Raw genomic sequence first — 15,384 nt, forward strand, 5'->3', positions numbered from 1 at the left:
AAGCAGTGGTATCAACGCAGAGTACTTGCTATATATACATATAAATAATATACGCATAACTTACCGCAGCGTAAATAGAAAAATAGGCGGTACACCGTATGAATATGTTAAAAAAAAAAGCAGTGGTATCAACGCAGAGTACTTAGCGTTCGAGAAAAGAATATCCAATTTTACGAGGCATACACCAAAATGCGTAAATTACAAATTGGCTAAGAATAAATAACTGGAAATCGACGGCTAAATACACGTTTGAAACATACACTAAATTAAAAAAAAAACGGATATGTATATTGTTCACACACGAATTCTTTACCTCTATATATCAATCAATCTAAAATATCTTACTATTTCTGTTGATTTTACATAATTGTTAATATACAATAGATTTGACCACCAATTAGCGGCACATTCCTCGCTCTCGTGTACGATTTCATCCTTCCAAAAGGGTCCCGAACCAAGAAGCGGTAAGATCCAAACATGAAAGAAGATTATTATTGCGTAGGACGGTGTTAATCTATATTCATAAATCGAAATGTATTTTAATAGAATCAAAGAATGGTATGATTCTTTAAATGATATATTTATAATCTTAAAAATTTTTAAATTGTACATTATATTATATTCCATATACTTGAAAAAGTTTCAAATATCGGTAAAAAAAAATGTTCTTTTTATATTTACCTAAAATATCTGGTTACAATATCACTGAAAAAATTGAATTGCTTCCTTCGATCTAGATCCGCTAACATATGATATGTGACTAGAAGAGCGCCCAACGCAAAAAACATGTCTATCACATTTTTTCCATTTAAATAAAAGGCTATTGCTGGTATAGCAAATGACTACAAAAAGAGATATTTACAATTAGATCAAATGGATATACAGGTAATTTTGTTCAATAAGGCAATATATCAATCTAATATTAAAAAATATATAACTTTTCAAATGTTATTATATTATAAATGTCTAAATATTATATAATTGTAGACACAAAATTTGGACACAAAAATTCATGAAAACAATTTCAAAAATAATATTCATATATTATGTACAATAATATATTGTTAGCCCTTTATTTAATATTGACAAAATGTAAAACGACGTTACTAAATATAAAATATTAAAATATTAGAAATATTTATTATTGCCTCTCTATTACCTATATGCCTCTATTGCCTTATATATATATATAAACTACAATACTTACTCTTTCAAAATATATGACATTAACCGTTGGATTAGCATAATATTGTATCAGACGGTGTCCATTTAATACAATAAGTGATAAGAAAAATCGTATAAAGTGTATGCTGTCCAGACCCGGATTTGAGTGATTTACCTGAAGGACACTTTTAAAATTTCTTCGAAGTGAAAAACAAAGTAACGCTTTTTGTACAGTTGATGTATTTCCGCTACTTAATTCAGTCTCATACCAAGTACTGACGAGTATTAAAATCAACAAGCTTAGTAACACAATACTGAAAAAGATTATAGAAATTATACAGAAATCACATAACATAGTATTATATTAAAATGTATAACTTGGCAAAAAAATGAGATTTTTATTTAAATTATGAATTTTTTCTTTTTCTTTTAACACTTAAATTGATTACATTTTTAGTTTTATTATATACATACATATATATATATATATACTTTTATTATGGCTAAAGATATACGATAAAATATAACACAGAAAGAGAACAAGAAAAACAAAGAAAAAGTGAACAAGACATAATTTATGTAAAATCTGAATAATACTTTTAATAGAATTATCTAAATAATACTTTTATAGTTTTAAGCGAAAACGATGGATTCTTCTTATATGATATATAATTTTTTAAATTTACATATTTTGTGATATTAATATTATTCACCAATATATTTTTCCAGCGAGAGTAAATTTAGGCGCTTCCTCAATTGTTTGGCAAAAATCTACATGAATGGCAGGTTCTATATTAATATTGTTATTTGCACCGATCTTTTCTAGAGGCCTTTTTAAAGCCGTTTCTACGTCTTTTGCGCTACATGTTGATGGTACGCATAAAGCTAGTTTCAATAAATAGCGACGAATGCGATGAATATTTCCTCGTTCCTGTATACACATTATCATTATTTATATAAAACTAATTATTTAATAATACAAAAAAAATTATTTTATTACACAAATGTTTATAAGAAAAAAAAATTATTTGCATACTATGATAACATTTATAAAAAAAAAACCCAACATATATATAAAGAAATTATATAGCTTAGAGCAGTGTTCGGAATTAAATGCCCTTTTCGGGCCGATATCTGAGGTGCCGCATGTGCTGTCCCCACTATCGTTCGAGGTTCAAAGGCCGAGCCGCCGATCGCGCGTGTCACGCTATGCTTCAGGAGCGTCCCTGTATAAAAAATATGCTGAGACTGTACTTTTCGTCAAATCGTCATTTAAATTTGCCTTGCTAGATAATTTTTATAAATTTCTATTATCAATATATTATATATGTAATTTATTACGCACATATATATTATATGTTATAATAATATATTTTAGAGACAGCAATATACAATATATATAATAATTACAATTTTGATAATAGTTTTCCACATCACTCATGAGGTATTATTGTCGATGCGTTTTTTTTTAAGTGGTTTCGCCAGTAGGCCTATTCCACTAAAAGATAATAAAGATAAAGAAATAAAAATAGGATAATGGAATAGGCCTACTGGCCTATGGGAAAATCACTTTAAAAAAAAACACATCGACAATAGTATCTCATGGGTGATGTGGAAAGCTATTATCAAAATTGTAATTATTATATATATATATATATATATATATATATATATATATATATATATTACTGTCTCTAAAATATATTATTATGACACATAATATATATGCGCGTAATAGATTACATATATAATATATTAATAATAGAAATTTATAAAAATTATCTAGCAAGGCAAATTTAAATGACGATTTGACGAAAAGTACAGTCTCAGCATATTTTTTATACAGGGACGCTCCTGAAGCATAGCGTGACACGCGCGATCGGCGGCTCGGTCTTTGAATCTCGAGCGATAGTGGGGGAAGCGCATGCGGCGCCTCAGATATCGGCCCGAAAAGGGTATCTAATTCCGAGCACTAGCTTGAAGAATAGACAAAAGAGAGAAATAATCAGAAAAGAATATCTTCTTTTATTAAAGATTATATACGTACGAATGGAGACAGAAGACATTTTTTTCTGATTCTTCCTCCTTTTCTGTATCTCATTTTCTTTTCTTTTCTATTAATCTGTTCTTTAATAGCAAAACATTGTAAGCAAATACCATTCTTAGTCTATATATTTTTACTAATATACCTCTATTGCTTCCCAAAAAGATTCATTTGGATCGTAATTCATAGTTGGTCTATAAGAAATCGCATCTTTCCTTTTATACTCAAGATCGACTAAACAATATCTACCAGCCATTTTATTTTCGACTTCTCCCATATCACTTTGTAAATTGTAACATTCATCAAAATTACCTAAATGTCTTGTATTACCGTATAATATGCCATCAGGATATTTCGATGAAGAATCAAACACTAAAACAAAATTTCACTAATTATAAGTCAAAAGTAAAATGAGATATTTTATTTGTATATTTCGTCTAAAAATTTTATTACGGAAATATTAAAACAATAATAGAGTACTTCAGAGTTATGAATGATTCAAATTAAAGATTGTAATTATGCATACAGATAGGCATCTATATATATATACGCATAACAATCACTTTATTAATTTTTATAGCTTATTTAATATTTTTATTATTCGACTAATGTTTTGTTTTTTAGTTAGTTATGTGTGCAATACTTTTTAGCTGTAGACAATAACAATCATCATAAAAATAAAATAAGATGTAAATTTCTGACAGGTATATATATACTTATATAATTTGATTATTTTTTATAAAAAATTTATTAAGTTTTAAAATTTGATTTTACTCTTGTGGATATAATTTTTATACTTTATTTAATATTTTTATTATCAATTTTGTTTTTTAATTCGTTATGTGAAGATACTGCATTTTTTAGTTGTTACTACGTAACCACATATTTTTAATAACAATCATCATAAATTAAAAAAGAATGTAAATTTCTAACATGTTTGCTCATACATCTTGATTATTACTTAAAATTTAATATTGAAACCACTTAATTATATTTGCGGGTACACGCGCGAATATATAATAATGCCTTCCGCATTCTCAGAGAGTTTATGACATGCGGTTTACAGATTCTTTCCGTTTACAGATTTTTTCACAAGATAAAGCAGTTGAACCATACCATTTAAACGATAATATATATTACTTAAATATTATCGAGAAATTTAATTGATTAAGTATATCGGAAGACATTGTTGTCTCTTTTAATGTATCCTTCCAGATCGGAGATAAAAGAGGAACGCGCAATAGAGAAATATTCAAAAAAAGGAAAAACGAGTAATTTATAGCGTATCATATTGTGTTGTCAAATTAATCAAGATTAAATTCATCCTTAAAGAATAAAAAAGATGCTCATATAATAATTAACTAATAAGACTCGTCAAAATTATAATCTTTATCACAACAATTATTCACAGCACGAAGTAAGTATAATGTGCGGCGAGAGAATAAAAAACACAAAAACAACAATAAAATTTGACCATTAAGTTTAGAATTTAATAAAACTCTATAAAAAGGAAAAAAAGTAAAAACATGAGTTTGATAGCGAGATAATAAAATTCTATTTAAATTTACATACTTTTTTAAAAGCAAATATATATTTGAGATATAAAAACGTACTACACAAAACGCCTTACAAATTATTTAAATTATTTGAATATATCTAATTTCTTTTTTACTGTATAATATTTAATAAAAGAATATATTTTAACATCTCTCGCAATAATAATTTATGAACACAAATTTTTAAATAGTTTAGTTTACACAAATTTTGTAATTTTCGATACTTACTTTGCACAGCCCACAGAGTACCATTTTGCAATTCCTTTAAAAATCGTTGTGCGTCTTCTTTACATTTTCCATCTGGCAAATCCTCGGACTGAGCAAAGATCATAGGTAACAACGGTAGATTTATAGGATTTAATGATCCCGTATTTGCAAAGCACTGTTCAGTATTGCAATTGCCGCCATCTAAAATATTGTTTAAATTCACCGGGTCCGAAGAATTATTTTCATTAAATGTCCATTGTTCTGATGCGGAGTGACTCTGTTCAGCAAAATTACTTGATACTCTCAACAATAGTGTGCTAATAAAAATTAACACAATTTGTTTGAACATTGTCAGACAATGACTGTCTACGATGAACAAACTATAATAAACTAAAGCAGCTACCATTGTTATGCCTATTTATTTATTCACCTTACCCCACTACATCGTAGAGAGCTCGGGTAAAGCCACGATGAAAAAGTTTTAAATGTAACCGTAAGGCCGTAAACAAATCGACCAATCACAAACATTTTCGCGTGTCCCGTTTCAATAATGTTTGACTGTGATTGGTAGATTTGATTATAGCTTTACAATTACAAATAAAACTTTTTCGCGTGTCATGGTCTTAACTTTAGCTCTCTAGGATGTAGTGAGATAAAATGAATAAATAAGTAGACATGACAATGCTAAAACGTTAGTTTATTGTAGTTTTTTTTTATCTCAGACGATCATTGTTTGATAATGGTCGTGATACATAAAAAAATTTTGATTATGATCATAAGATCTCATAAAGCTACGATACGTAAGACCGAGTACAATACCCATACAGCACAGAACATTGCAGCAACATTTGTGTAACATTGCCGCGATGTTGTTATAACGTTCTGTGCTGTATGGGTATAGGTATAATAAACCTTTAACCTTTAGAATTGTATCGGTCAAAACTCTTAAGAATGTTTGTGTCATGGCTTTTATCTATAATTTATTCTCGATTCGGAGAATTTATCTCGCAATAAAATTACTGAATAATAAATAAAATTTTAATAAACTATTTCTATAAATATTTATATATTAATAAACTATACTTAAGATTAATTGCAATTCATATCGTAATTTAAAATCTCTCCATTAATTCGCCGATGAATATTGCCGTTAATACAATTCTCGTGCAATAATATGCATCTTTTAATACTCTCAAAAAATCTTCAAAGTTATTAGAAAATGTATTTTCAAAGTTATTAGAAAACGTATTTCTGCAAAAAATAAAAACGAGAGCAAGAAAAGTAAACGGAAACCACTTGCGGATTTAAATGCCACCATTGAATAATGCACAATATTAGGGTTCGGAAATATTTTGTACATAACCTTGTTATGTATGTTGAACAAAGATAGAATGCATACGGATGATGTTTTCGAACGCAGCCTAGAAAAGGAGATTATCCGAATAACTCTTCTTCCGACTCATGTTTTCCTAATATCAAAAGATTTGCCGCCAGAATTCGAATTCTGCGACTAAACCAACAGACTGCGTTCATCTTGACTGTGAGCTCTGTTACACGGCACCCTTAATCGGGTTTAATAACATCCGTAGTTGTGAAACTGGCCAATCACAGCTATTCTGCTAAAGAATGGAATGACTGTGATTGGTCAGTCTTAGAATTACGGATGTTACTAACCCCGATTAGGGGTGCCGTGTAACAAAGCTCAATGTCATTCCATTTTTTAGAGGAATAGCTGTGATTGGCCAGTTTCACAACTACGGATGTTATTAAACCTGATTAAGGGTGCCGTGTAAGGCCGATATTACATTTGTCGTACGACAAACTTTTCAAGCGCATTGATTAGCTAATTTCTAGAGACTCCAGAAAGTTTCTATTTTGCAGCCAATCAATGCGCTTAAAAAGTTTGTCGTACGACAAATGTAATATCGGCCTAACAGAGCTCATTGGTCGCGGTCGGCAGAGACAGTAGTGTTCAGTTATCGTCTTGTCATCACTCAACAAGTGATGTGTTGGTTCTAAAAGTAAAAGCCAATCACATTCAATTGCTATTGATTTTCTCTGCTGAACGCGACCATCGTAAATGCTGAAAACCTTTGAGCAATCGAGATAAAGACGATCCTCTTTGTTGCTTAAACAAACGCTTTCAACATTTGAGGTGCGTTCGAAAATCCTATTCGTGGGGTAAAGTGTAGTATGAAATTGACCAATAAGAGAACATGACCAACATGATTGTTTCGCCTTCGTCTTTCGTCGTCCGATGTCAGATATCATGCTGCTGTCTATATCTCTATGTCTCTCTTGAATATTGAAATTGTAGTGTCATTCAATTTTATGTGTGACGGGTAATTACATTCGATATTTTGCAGACGAAATACAACAATGGCTCTATTAACAGAAAATAGAAAAGGATGTTTACCCGATTACGAGATACAGGGAGCAAAAAAAGTAAGCTTCAGTCCTTATTCTGACAACGGAGGGTGAGTAAATTGAAAATAACCTATATCCTATATCTCTACTAATTTTAATTATCATGACCGAACGATTATGATTAATTAATATTTTTAATTTTTATTTTGTTATATTTCTCGAATGAAATGCGTTGTATTCTTGAAGGATATTGTTATTTTATTTTTAGGAGCGTAGTGGCTCTTGCAGGAGATGATTTCTGTGTCATAGCTGCGGATACTCGTCTTAGTACGGGATTTTCAATCTATACTCGGGAACAGGATAAATTATTCCCTTTGTCAAACACCACCATTCTAGGATGCTCTGGTTGCTGGTGCGATACTTTGACTTTAACTCGTCTCTTATCCGCTCGCATGCAGGTATGAATGTTGCACATTCAATTGGAACTAAACAAATTGTAAAGCAATCATATAGATCATCATAAATTATCAGATATACATGCAATATTTATCTTTACTTTAGATGTACCAACACGAACATCAAAAAGAAATGACAACTCCAGCGGCAGCACAGATGCTCTCAATAATGCTGTATCATAAAAGATTCTTCCCTTATTATGTTACTAATATACTTGCTGGATTAGATGAGAATGGAAAAGGATGCATATATAGTTATGATCCAATTGGACATTGTGAAAAAACTACATATAGAGCTGGTGGTTCAGCAGGTGCACTTTTACAACCACTTCTCGATAATCAGGTATGTTTTAATATAATGTAGATATAATTTATTTTTATAGGAAAATAAAAAATATTTGAAAAAGGTAAAGATTTTAGAAAGATAGTATATATATATATATACATATATATATATATATATTATATATAGTGTGTTATGTAATGTTTTTATCCTCTTTAGATTGGATACAAGAATCAAGAAGGAGTCACTCCTGCAGTCTTAACTCAAGAAAAGGCTGTGGCAATCTTGAAAGATGTTTTCACTTCTGCAGCTGAGAGAGATATATATACAGGTGATGGAATAAGTATTAAAATTATTACTAAGGATGGAATAAAAGACTCCAGTTTTGCTTTGAGAAAAGATTAATAGAAATGAGAAAAAGCATTTATATATATTGTGCAAATAAAATTATTTCAATATCAACATATTTTTTGTTATCAAAACTTCACTCTTTTAAGTACTCTTCAAAATAATACTAATATTCTTTATAGAATAAAGAAATCTAATTAAATATGTAGATTACCTAAAAAAAATGGTGTAAAAAACACATGCATCATAATATAAAAGATACTAATACACATAGTGTTACTTGAATAGGTCTTCTTTATATTTATACACAATGTTTTCTATTTTAAATATGGATATCTTATCTATACCTATCTTATAAACTCTTGATAAAAAAATCTTTCATTACAAATTTTCTGTACTATGATGCTCAATGAACAAATATCAGATACTTTATTATAAATTAAGAATTTTATTCTGTCATTCAAACATATTTTGCTCTTATTTCATAACTAGCATTAGTAATGTACACTTGAAAATCTATAATATGTAAATGATTATGCAAAGGTAACTCAATAAGCCTTGTTTAATATTACACTATATGCATTGTATGTACTGTGTATGTTACTTCACATACACGTGTATTCACGATATTCTAAAATATATTTCTTTTACCATAAAGGCAAGTTAATTATAACCCATTCTTATCATATCAATGTAACCAAAGGAAAGAAGGTTAGGGGTTTGTTTGTTGCATTCCATTCTACCATCTTTCTCATAGTTCTTTCTTGGAAATAGTATATAAAGATCGAAAGTAGACTGTTTCCCCCCGAGATTCACTTCTTCGTCCCGGGGGTCGTTAACGGTCTGCCGCGATCTTTACCACGCAATTTAATTCCAAGTACTCGCTCGATCTTGCCAATGACCATTTGATTTGGTATTCCACGCCCTGCTTCATAATCATTAATGACTTGTGCCTTTTCGTTTACTTTCTATAAAAAAAACGCATATAAAGATTATTAATAATAACAAATATTCGTATATTGTTTTATTTTCCTAATGATAAATAACTCCAAATTATAAAGACAAAAATACTTTACTGTAGCTAAATCTTTTTGAGATAATCCTTTGTTTTGCCTTCCTTGTTGGATAAGTTTACCAAGTTCAAGTGGAATTTGATCATGTTTTAATTCTTCTGTTTCACGATCTAATTTAGCTGTATTTTTTGTGGTTACGTGCTGTCTGTTTGCACCGCCACCCCCTAATCAGAAGTTTCAGTATTATTATACTTTCGATAAAATTATTACAAAAAAAAAAATTATAAGACAAACTGGATCTTTCTCTGGTAAGTAACAAAATATCTAGCATATTATTATTTTACGTTATTGAAATGTGAAAAATATATTATTTGAATCTTGGTTCGATGCTTTCTGCTTTTTATTTATATCTCTCAGTTATATTCTTATAATATAATAAAATATCAACTTATCCTTTAAAATAGATGCTTCACATACTTGTATTTATCGAATCTGTACATAAAACATATCAATTTTATATTTAACTTAAGATTTTTATCTATGATATAACATATATGTGTATGTGTGTGTGTGTGTGTGTACGATGACGTGACAATAATTCTGATAATATGCTTCTTTAATAATAATAGGAAAAAAAAGAAGAAGAAAGAAAGAAAAATCTATGGTAAAATTTAAATATTTTCATTTTTAAGGAAAGAAGTAACATGGTAATTATTATTCCTCTTTGCAGTAAAATCCTATTTCATTCTAAAAAAATTGTGTGATTGTGTAACTTGAAATAACTGTTATCATTGATAAGAATACGCAAAATTGTCGCGCTTAAAGTGGCGAGCACGTTTTTGTTTACATTGAAACGAATAATTATCCGAAGTAACCGCGGAAAAATGCAAGAAAATCTAAAAACAAATTTCTACTCACATTTCGCTTGTGTCTCTACGGTGAAACCCTGCCGCCGTGCATCGTTCACCGCCTGTAAATAATAAACTTACAGTTAAGAATCGCGTGCGACGCAAAGTACGGGCATCGCGATCTCTCGTGCTAACGTGTGATAACCGCGCACCGGATTTTGCGAGTTTTCAGACCTTCTCGGTTTTGAGTGTGGACGATTTTGGAGCGCGTTTACGCAGCGTAATAGGCGCGGTGTCCCAATCTGACATGTTGTAAAAACTGCTGCGAACGATCAATGTTATCACGTTGAAACGTCTTCCCAGTAACTACGATTAGCGGCTATTCCCTACACTTTGCTTGCTGTGTCGTGTTGCTTCACAGCAAGTTCTCTCTTCTCTTCGTCGCAGACGTTCCGAAAGTCATACAACGCGACCGCTCGATCGACCGGCGCGTAGTTACAATTTTGCGAACATCAGATCGCGCTTCGAAGCAAAACTACACGTAATTTCGTCGAATTTTACGTTCACGTCACTATTTTCCATGTGGTGTCGATCGATAGATCGCCATCCTTGGAATCTTCGAGCTCTGTCAACCGCGAAATTTGACATTTAAAATAATGACACGCTGAATCGTGTCGTAATGGAGAAGTAAACTTTTGGCTGCCTAAGCAACTGTTGTTTAATTAATTAGCGTAAATGCTAAAGTAGCGTTAACGCTAAAGTAAATGCTAAAAATATCGTAAACAATAAAATAGCGTTTACGCTTACTTCAGAACAAATAGACGATAATTTACATTCATCCAAATTTATAAAAATCTATCCAATTTCGACATTTCGTTAATTGATAGAGAGAAATAGTATGATATGGTCCTTGGAAAATCTAGAGGCGATATATATATAAATGTATAAATGTATTATATTATATATTAACTATACTTGTTCCGATAATATATATATATATATGCATCAATCATATCTAAAGTGCTTGTTTAAAACTTCCAATCAGAGCAAATAATAAGATACTACAAAATTGCATCTAAAAAAGAAAAAGATAGATTTTTAGTTCAACTGTGACTGCTACGCTAATGTGAAATGAAAAAAAAGTTTCCTTAACATGGATTAATCCGTCGTGTCTATCTAGCTGTCACGCTCATTCGACGGACGTACAGGCTAGTAGATAGTAGGTAGAAAAGATATGTTTCGGCTCGATGTTATGTGTACGGCCTGAGAATTTGATCCGCATCATAACTCCGCAGTATAATATATATATATATTTGTATACGATAAGATCAAACTGGTTGTGTGAAGATCGTGCAAAATGTCTTTGATCAGGTCCTTATGGAAGTGTACATTCAGTCCGCGACTTTTCAAGATTTGCGAGATAACATGGATCGGTCATCTGGTTGACGTAAGTGCACCTATACATACAATATACTTATTCAGCGTTCTCTCAGCGAAAATTTGCCTAAAATTGAGGTTATGCGTATGTAAATTACAGAAATCGTACGAGCCGAAGAACTTGGAACGATGGAGCGATCAAATTGTGATTTCCGTAAGTATTTCGCGAAATAATTTAGAAAGTAAATTATTGAAAGTTTACTAAGCAATTTTACTGCTATAATGCGAGTAAAATCTTCCAAGTGTCTTTATGTACAAACGTAATCTTCAAATTTTACCACAATTTAATCGTATTTTTGTATTACTATATTATATTGTAAGAAGCTTACAAATTGTTTTTGCATTGTTACAGTTGCACATTGTTACAGCAGCAATATGGTCCATAACTCTTTACGCTGCACCACTTATTGCCATAGCTGTACCGTTTATGTATCAACGTGGTTATTCCATCACAGATAATGTTTTTTGTTTGAGTAAATTGGCAGCTGGTGCTGGTGCACTTTTCGTTGCTTCGTTAGCGGCACGTGGTTACTCCAGAGTTAACAATCCAGTATATGTAAAATTTATACGAACTTTAAATGAGGCACATTTACAATACAATGAAAGGACAAAACAGGAGCTTCACAAATATGATTTTGAATTTTGGGCATGGCCTGTGGATTTCGATATATCGGGATTAGAAGGGTTGGACATATATTCTTTTAATAATAATTAAATAGGATATCCTAGAATCCCAAACTTTTATTTCAATTTCAAATTTTTTAATGAATTGTACTATGCATAGGAATAATTTTTAGTATCATCACTTCTAAGTTTTTAATAGTTAATATTTAAAAAATCTTTTAATTATAAAGATATCAAATATTACAGGAGAATAAAAGTTACCTTAATAAAGTTTACTTTAATTTTAATAATAACATTCCATTTATTTTTAATCAAAAATTGGAAAAAAAATTGATGCTTGCATGTTTTAATTAAAGAAGTATCAAGTTCAAACATTAACGCTAAGATCTTTTAAATCAAAGCTAAGGGATTTTAAGATAGCTTTTATACACACACATACACACATATATAATTATATTTTATATATATATATATATATATATAAATATCTATATTTTTTTAGTAACAGATTTGCAGACAAATTGACACTAAGAAAAATTGCAACAACTAGCGGGCGTCTGAGACATCAAAGTAGTAAAGATTTCTTATTTGCCATACCATGTAAATTACTTTCTCATATAGCAGCGCATACTGTTGCAATCAAAATGATTTATCCTGGCAGTGTATCTATCATCAGCTGGGCAATTGGTAGAATATTACTATTATTATTGCATATCTATATACATATATCTTTATACTACTTAAGATCATTTTATATCACTATGTCAAAGGTTCTACATTATCGAAGGGAAGGATAGATTTAATAAAACAAGGCGGAGAAAGATTTAAGCTAGTGACAGTTGATAAAAATCAAATTGATACAATGTTCGTCGATCGACGCAACAAGTAATGTAAACAATAACTTTATTAATAGCTTGTATCTTACAAACCGTTTTCTAATATACAATTTTCACAGGAATACTAATGGCGATATATTAGTAATAACTTGCGAAGGAAATTGTGGTTTCTATGAAACAGGTATTATATCCACTCCTTTGAATAAGGGTTATTCGGTATTAGGCTGGAATCATCCAGGTTTCGGCGGCAGTACTGTAAGAAATATGCACAAAGAAATAAATTTTATATATATATATATTTTTTTTTTTTTTATACAATCCGAGGGGAAGAATTGCTGTTGCTCTGTCCTAAAACTTTTATCATTGCAACAATAAAACTATCAAAATGTTGCAGTTATTGTTATTCACATATAAGACAGTAAATACAAAGTTATAATATAAAGTTAAGTATGGAATAATGGCAAGTCTTTTACTTCGGGGCCGATTTATATTTCGTATAACAATAAATAATAATCAAAAAGGGTGCACCATATCCAGACCAAGAGGAAAAAGCCATCGATTGTATAATGCGTTTTGCGATCGAGCGTCTAAAGTTTCCCGAGAAACGCATTATCCTGTATGGATGGAGCATCGGAGGATATACCGCTACCTGGGCTGCTATGAATTACCCTTCTATTCAGAGCTTGGTGGTATTAAATTTAGTTCAATTAATTCTATATGCAATTCTATAAATTAATAGATTATATTACTGCAGGTTTTAGATGCTACATTTGATGATATATTTCCATTAGCTATGAAAGCAATGTCACCGTCCCTAGAAGGTTTAATCCGCAATATAATCAGAGATTATTTTAATTTAAATATAGCAGAACAATTGAATAGGTATATTCTATAGTGATATTATATGTATAAATATATTGATAGATATTATCTACATGTTTATGTATTGTTTTTTTTTTAATTGATTAGATATAACGGGTCTGTATTATTAGTGAGAAGAACAGACGACGAGATTGTATGTACACCTAATAACAGCTTAGCTGGAAATCGCGGCAATATATTGCTGACAAAACTGCTTCTCAGGCGTTATCCATATTTATTTTCTGGAACCTCCGAATCTGGAACTGTCCTATCGACATTCTTATCCGCTGAAGCTTCTGATAAAGGTAAGAAATTGAATAATGACGATACTATATGTGTATATATATAAATGGATTTTTTAAAAACTAAATAAAAAATTATAGTTAATTTAAATCGATTTTTATATTTATTGCAGAATCGATATTGGAATTAAGAGTGGAGGAAAAGCGTTGCTTAGAGTTGATAGCAGCTGATATACGAAAAAATAATGGGGTGATAAGTTATCCTTCTACTCTAGGACAAGATTGTAATGTTAAGACAAAATTGCAGTTGGTCCTTTTTCTTGTGGGTATTGCATACGTGAAGACAAATCTAAAATGAAAGAAAATAAGAATATTGTATTTTGAATCTATTATTTCGTGGTTTCTAGGCAACAATGTACATGAAAGACCAATCGTCGTCACACTGCATCCCATTGACTGTTGATCTCTTTCATCCAGGTTGGGATCCAGCATCCATAATCACTGTAAAATAGGCTCAATATTGTGTCCTAAAAGTCAGGAACTTTTCAAGAGATTCTTATTCGTATAGTACAATACGAACGAGCAAAAACAGTAACAATCTTCAGTGCATTTCATGTTGAGTTTCAATTAGCACACATACATAAACATTATTTATTCTACATTAATCTATACTCAATCTTTGACAAATGGTTGAAAAAAATGTTACATATTAGATATCTCATTTTTCATTCACTGTAAAAACATTCTGGTTGAACTAATGACTACTTGCATTTTTCAAGTTATCTATATCAGTTGCACATCTCACCAAATACTGCTATATGTGTAAGAAAATTATTTTTATTACAATATAAATATTAAAATTTAGACAAATTGAATTTTAATATATGTTTCTTTACATTATTTTAAGAAATAATAGCTATTATACAATATATGTTATTTTATTATTAAATCGAGAATGATAAAACTCTGAAATGATTATACACACAATATAAACATGTAAGATATAATAAATGTATTTTTCATTTCAATCATAACTTAATTATTATGTTATTATTCATATTAATAATCGAATTTTTTAATAAAAGAAGAACTTCTTATC

At 30.2% G+C, this 15,384-nt stretch overlaps 4 protein-coding genes across 8 annotated transcripts; 2 read left to right on the top strand and 2 right to left on the bottom strand.

Annotated features, from left to right (window-relative positions):
- Positions 1-159: 159 nt before the first annotated feature.
- Positions 160-5,343, bottom strand: LOC138944112 (nose resistant to fluoxetine protein 6-like). Its single transcript, XM_070314993.1, has 7 exons — positions 4,993-5,343; positions 3,354-3,580; positions 1,878-2,095; positions 1,208-1,478; positions 682-842; positions 346-514; positions 160-261 (listed from the first exon to the last, which is right to left on the bottom strand). The coding sequence occupies exons 1-7, from the start codon at positions 5,318-5,320 to the stop codon at positions 238-240; spliced, it is 1,398 nt and encodes a 465-aa protein (XP_070171094.1). The 5' UTR covers positions 5,321-5,343; the 3' UTR covers positions 160-237.
- Positions 5,344-7,245: 1,902 nt separating this feature from the next.
- Prosbeta6 (proteasome beta6 subunit) lies at positions 7,246-9,006 on the top strand. The gene is made up of 4 exons (XM_070314985.1): positions 7,246-7,448; positions 7,607-7,796; positions 7,900-8,136; positions 8,296-9,006. The coding sequence occupies exons 1-4, from the start codon at positions 7,351-7,353 to the stop codon at positions 8,479-8,481; spliced, it is 711 nt and encodes a 236-aa protein (XP_070171086.1). The 5' UTR covers positions 7,246-7,350; the 3' UTR covers positions 8,482-9,006.
- Mbf1 (multiprotein bridging factor 1) lies at positions 8,855-10,892 on the bottom strand. 2 transcript variants are annotated; one of them, XM_070314986.1, is made up of 5 exons: positions 10,520-10,890; positions 10,356-10,407; positions 9,915-9,929; positions 9,501-9,661; positions 8,857-9,392 (listed from the first exon to the last, which is right to left on the bottom strand). In XM_070314986.1, exons 1-5 carry the CDS (start codon positions 10,592-10,594, stop codon positions 9,237-9,239), a joined length of 459 nt encoding a protein of 152 aa, XP_070171087.1. In that variant the 5' UTR covers positions 10,595-10,890; the 3' UTR covers positions 8,857-9,236. The 2 variants fall into 2 exon arrangements, with proteins under 2 accessions (XP_070171088.1, XP_070171087.1); XM_070314987.1 differs by lacking the exon at positions 9,915-9,929 and having other exon boundaries at positions 8,855-9,392; positions 10,520-10,892.
- A 459-nt stretch (positions 10,893-11,351) lies between these two features.
- LOC138944104 (phosphatidylserine lipase ABHD16A) lies at positions 11,352-15,313 on the top strand. Of its 4 annotated transcripts, none has more exons than XM_070314983.1 (11): positions 11,352-11,732; positions 11,823-11,876; positions 12,075-12,406; positions 12,855-13,033; positions 13,117-13,231; positions 13,302-13,437; positions 13,704-13,871; positions 13,937-14,064; positions 14,152-14,348; positions 14,459-14,607; positions 14,693-15,313. In XM_070314983.1, the coding sequence occupies exons 1-11, from the start codon at positions 11,643-11,645 to the stop codon at positions 14,795-14,797; spliced, it is 1,653 nt and encodes a 550-aa protein (XP_070171084.1). In that variant the 5' UTR covers positions 11,352-11,642; the 3' UTR covers positions 14,798-15,313. The 4 variants fall into 4 exon arrangements, with proteins under 4 accessions (XP_070171084.1, XP_070171085.1, XP_070171082.1 ...); XM_070314984.1 differs by having other exon boundaries at positions 11,353-11,732; positions 13,704-13,868; XM_070314981.1 differs by having other exon boundaries at positions 11,355-11,732; positions 12,849-13,033.
- The last annotated feature ends 71 nt before the right edge of the window (positions 15,314-15,384 follow it).

This window comes from Polyergus mexicanus, unplaced genomic scaffold (assembly GCF_030449975.1).
Source record: "Polyergus mexicanus isolate NDT 795.1 unplaced genomic scaffold, iyPolMexi1.0 SCAF_89, whole genome shotgun sequence".
Taxonomy (NCBI): Eukaryota; Metazoa; Arthropoda; class Insecta; order Hymenoptera; family Formicidae; genus Polyergus; species Polyergus mexicanus.

What these genes read in the sequence shown, in the direction of transcription:
- LOC138944112 (XM_070314993.1), bottom strand. Translation starts at nt 5,320, where the DNA reads ATGTTCAAACAAATTGTGTTAATTTTTATTAGCACACTATTGTTGAGA. An exon ending in CTCGCTGGAAAAATATATTG is followed by an intron (nt 1,479 to 1,877) that starts GTGAATAATATT and finishes AATCTTTTTCAG; the next exon opens with TATTGTGTTACTAAGCTTGT. An exon ending in ATGTAAAATCAACAGAAATA is followed by an intron (nt 262 to 345) that starts GTAAGATATTTT and finishes TTTTTAATTTAG; the next exon opens with TGTATGTTTCAAACGTGTAT.
- Prosbeta6 (XM_070314985.1), top strand. Translation starts at nt 7,351, where the DNA reads ATGGCTCTATTAACAGAAAATAGAAAAGGATGTTTACCCGATTACGAG. An exon ending in TCTTATCCGCTCGCATGCAG is followed by an intron (nt 7,797 to 7,899) that starts GTATGAATGTTG and finishes TCTTTACTTTAG; the next exon opens with ATGTACCAACACGAACATCA. An exon ending in AACCACTTCTCGATAATCAG is followed by an intron (nt 8,137 to 8,295) that starts GTATGTTTTAAT and finishes TATCCTCTTTAG; the next exon opens with ATTGGATACAAGAATCAAGA.
- Mbf1 (XM_070314986.1), bottom strand. Translation starts at nt 10,594, where the DNA reads ATGTCAGATTGGGACACCGCGCCTATTACGCTGCGTAAACGCGCTCCA. An exon ending in CCACACTCAAAACCGAGAAG is followed by an intron (nt 10,408 to 10,519) that starts GTCTGAAAACTC and finishes TATTATTTACAG; the next exon opens with GCGGTGAACGATGCACGGCG. An exon ending in CTCAAAAAGATTTAGCTACA is followed by an intron (nt 9,393 to 9,500) that starts GTAAAGTATTTT and finishes TTTTTTTTATAG; the next exon opens with AAAGTAAACGAAAAGGCACA.
- LOC138944104 (XM_070314981.1), top strand. Translation starts at nt 11,643, where the DNA reads ATGTCTTTGATCAGGTCCTTATGGAAGTGTACATTCAGTCCGCGACTT. An exon ending in GATATATCGGGATTAGAAGG is followed by an intron (nt 12,407 to 12,848) that starts GTTGGACATATA and finishes ATATTTTTTTAG; the next exon opens with TAACAGATTTGCAGACAAAT. An exon ending in CGCTGAAGCTTCTGATAAAG is followed by an intron (nt 14,349 to 14,458) that starts GTAAGAAATTGA and finishes TATTTATTGCAG; the next exon opens with AATCGATATTGGAATTAAGA.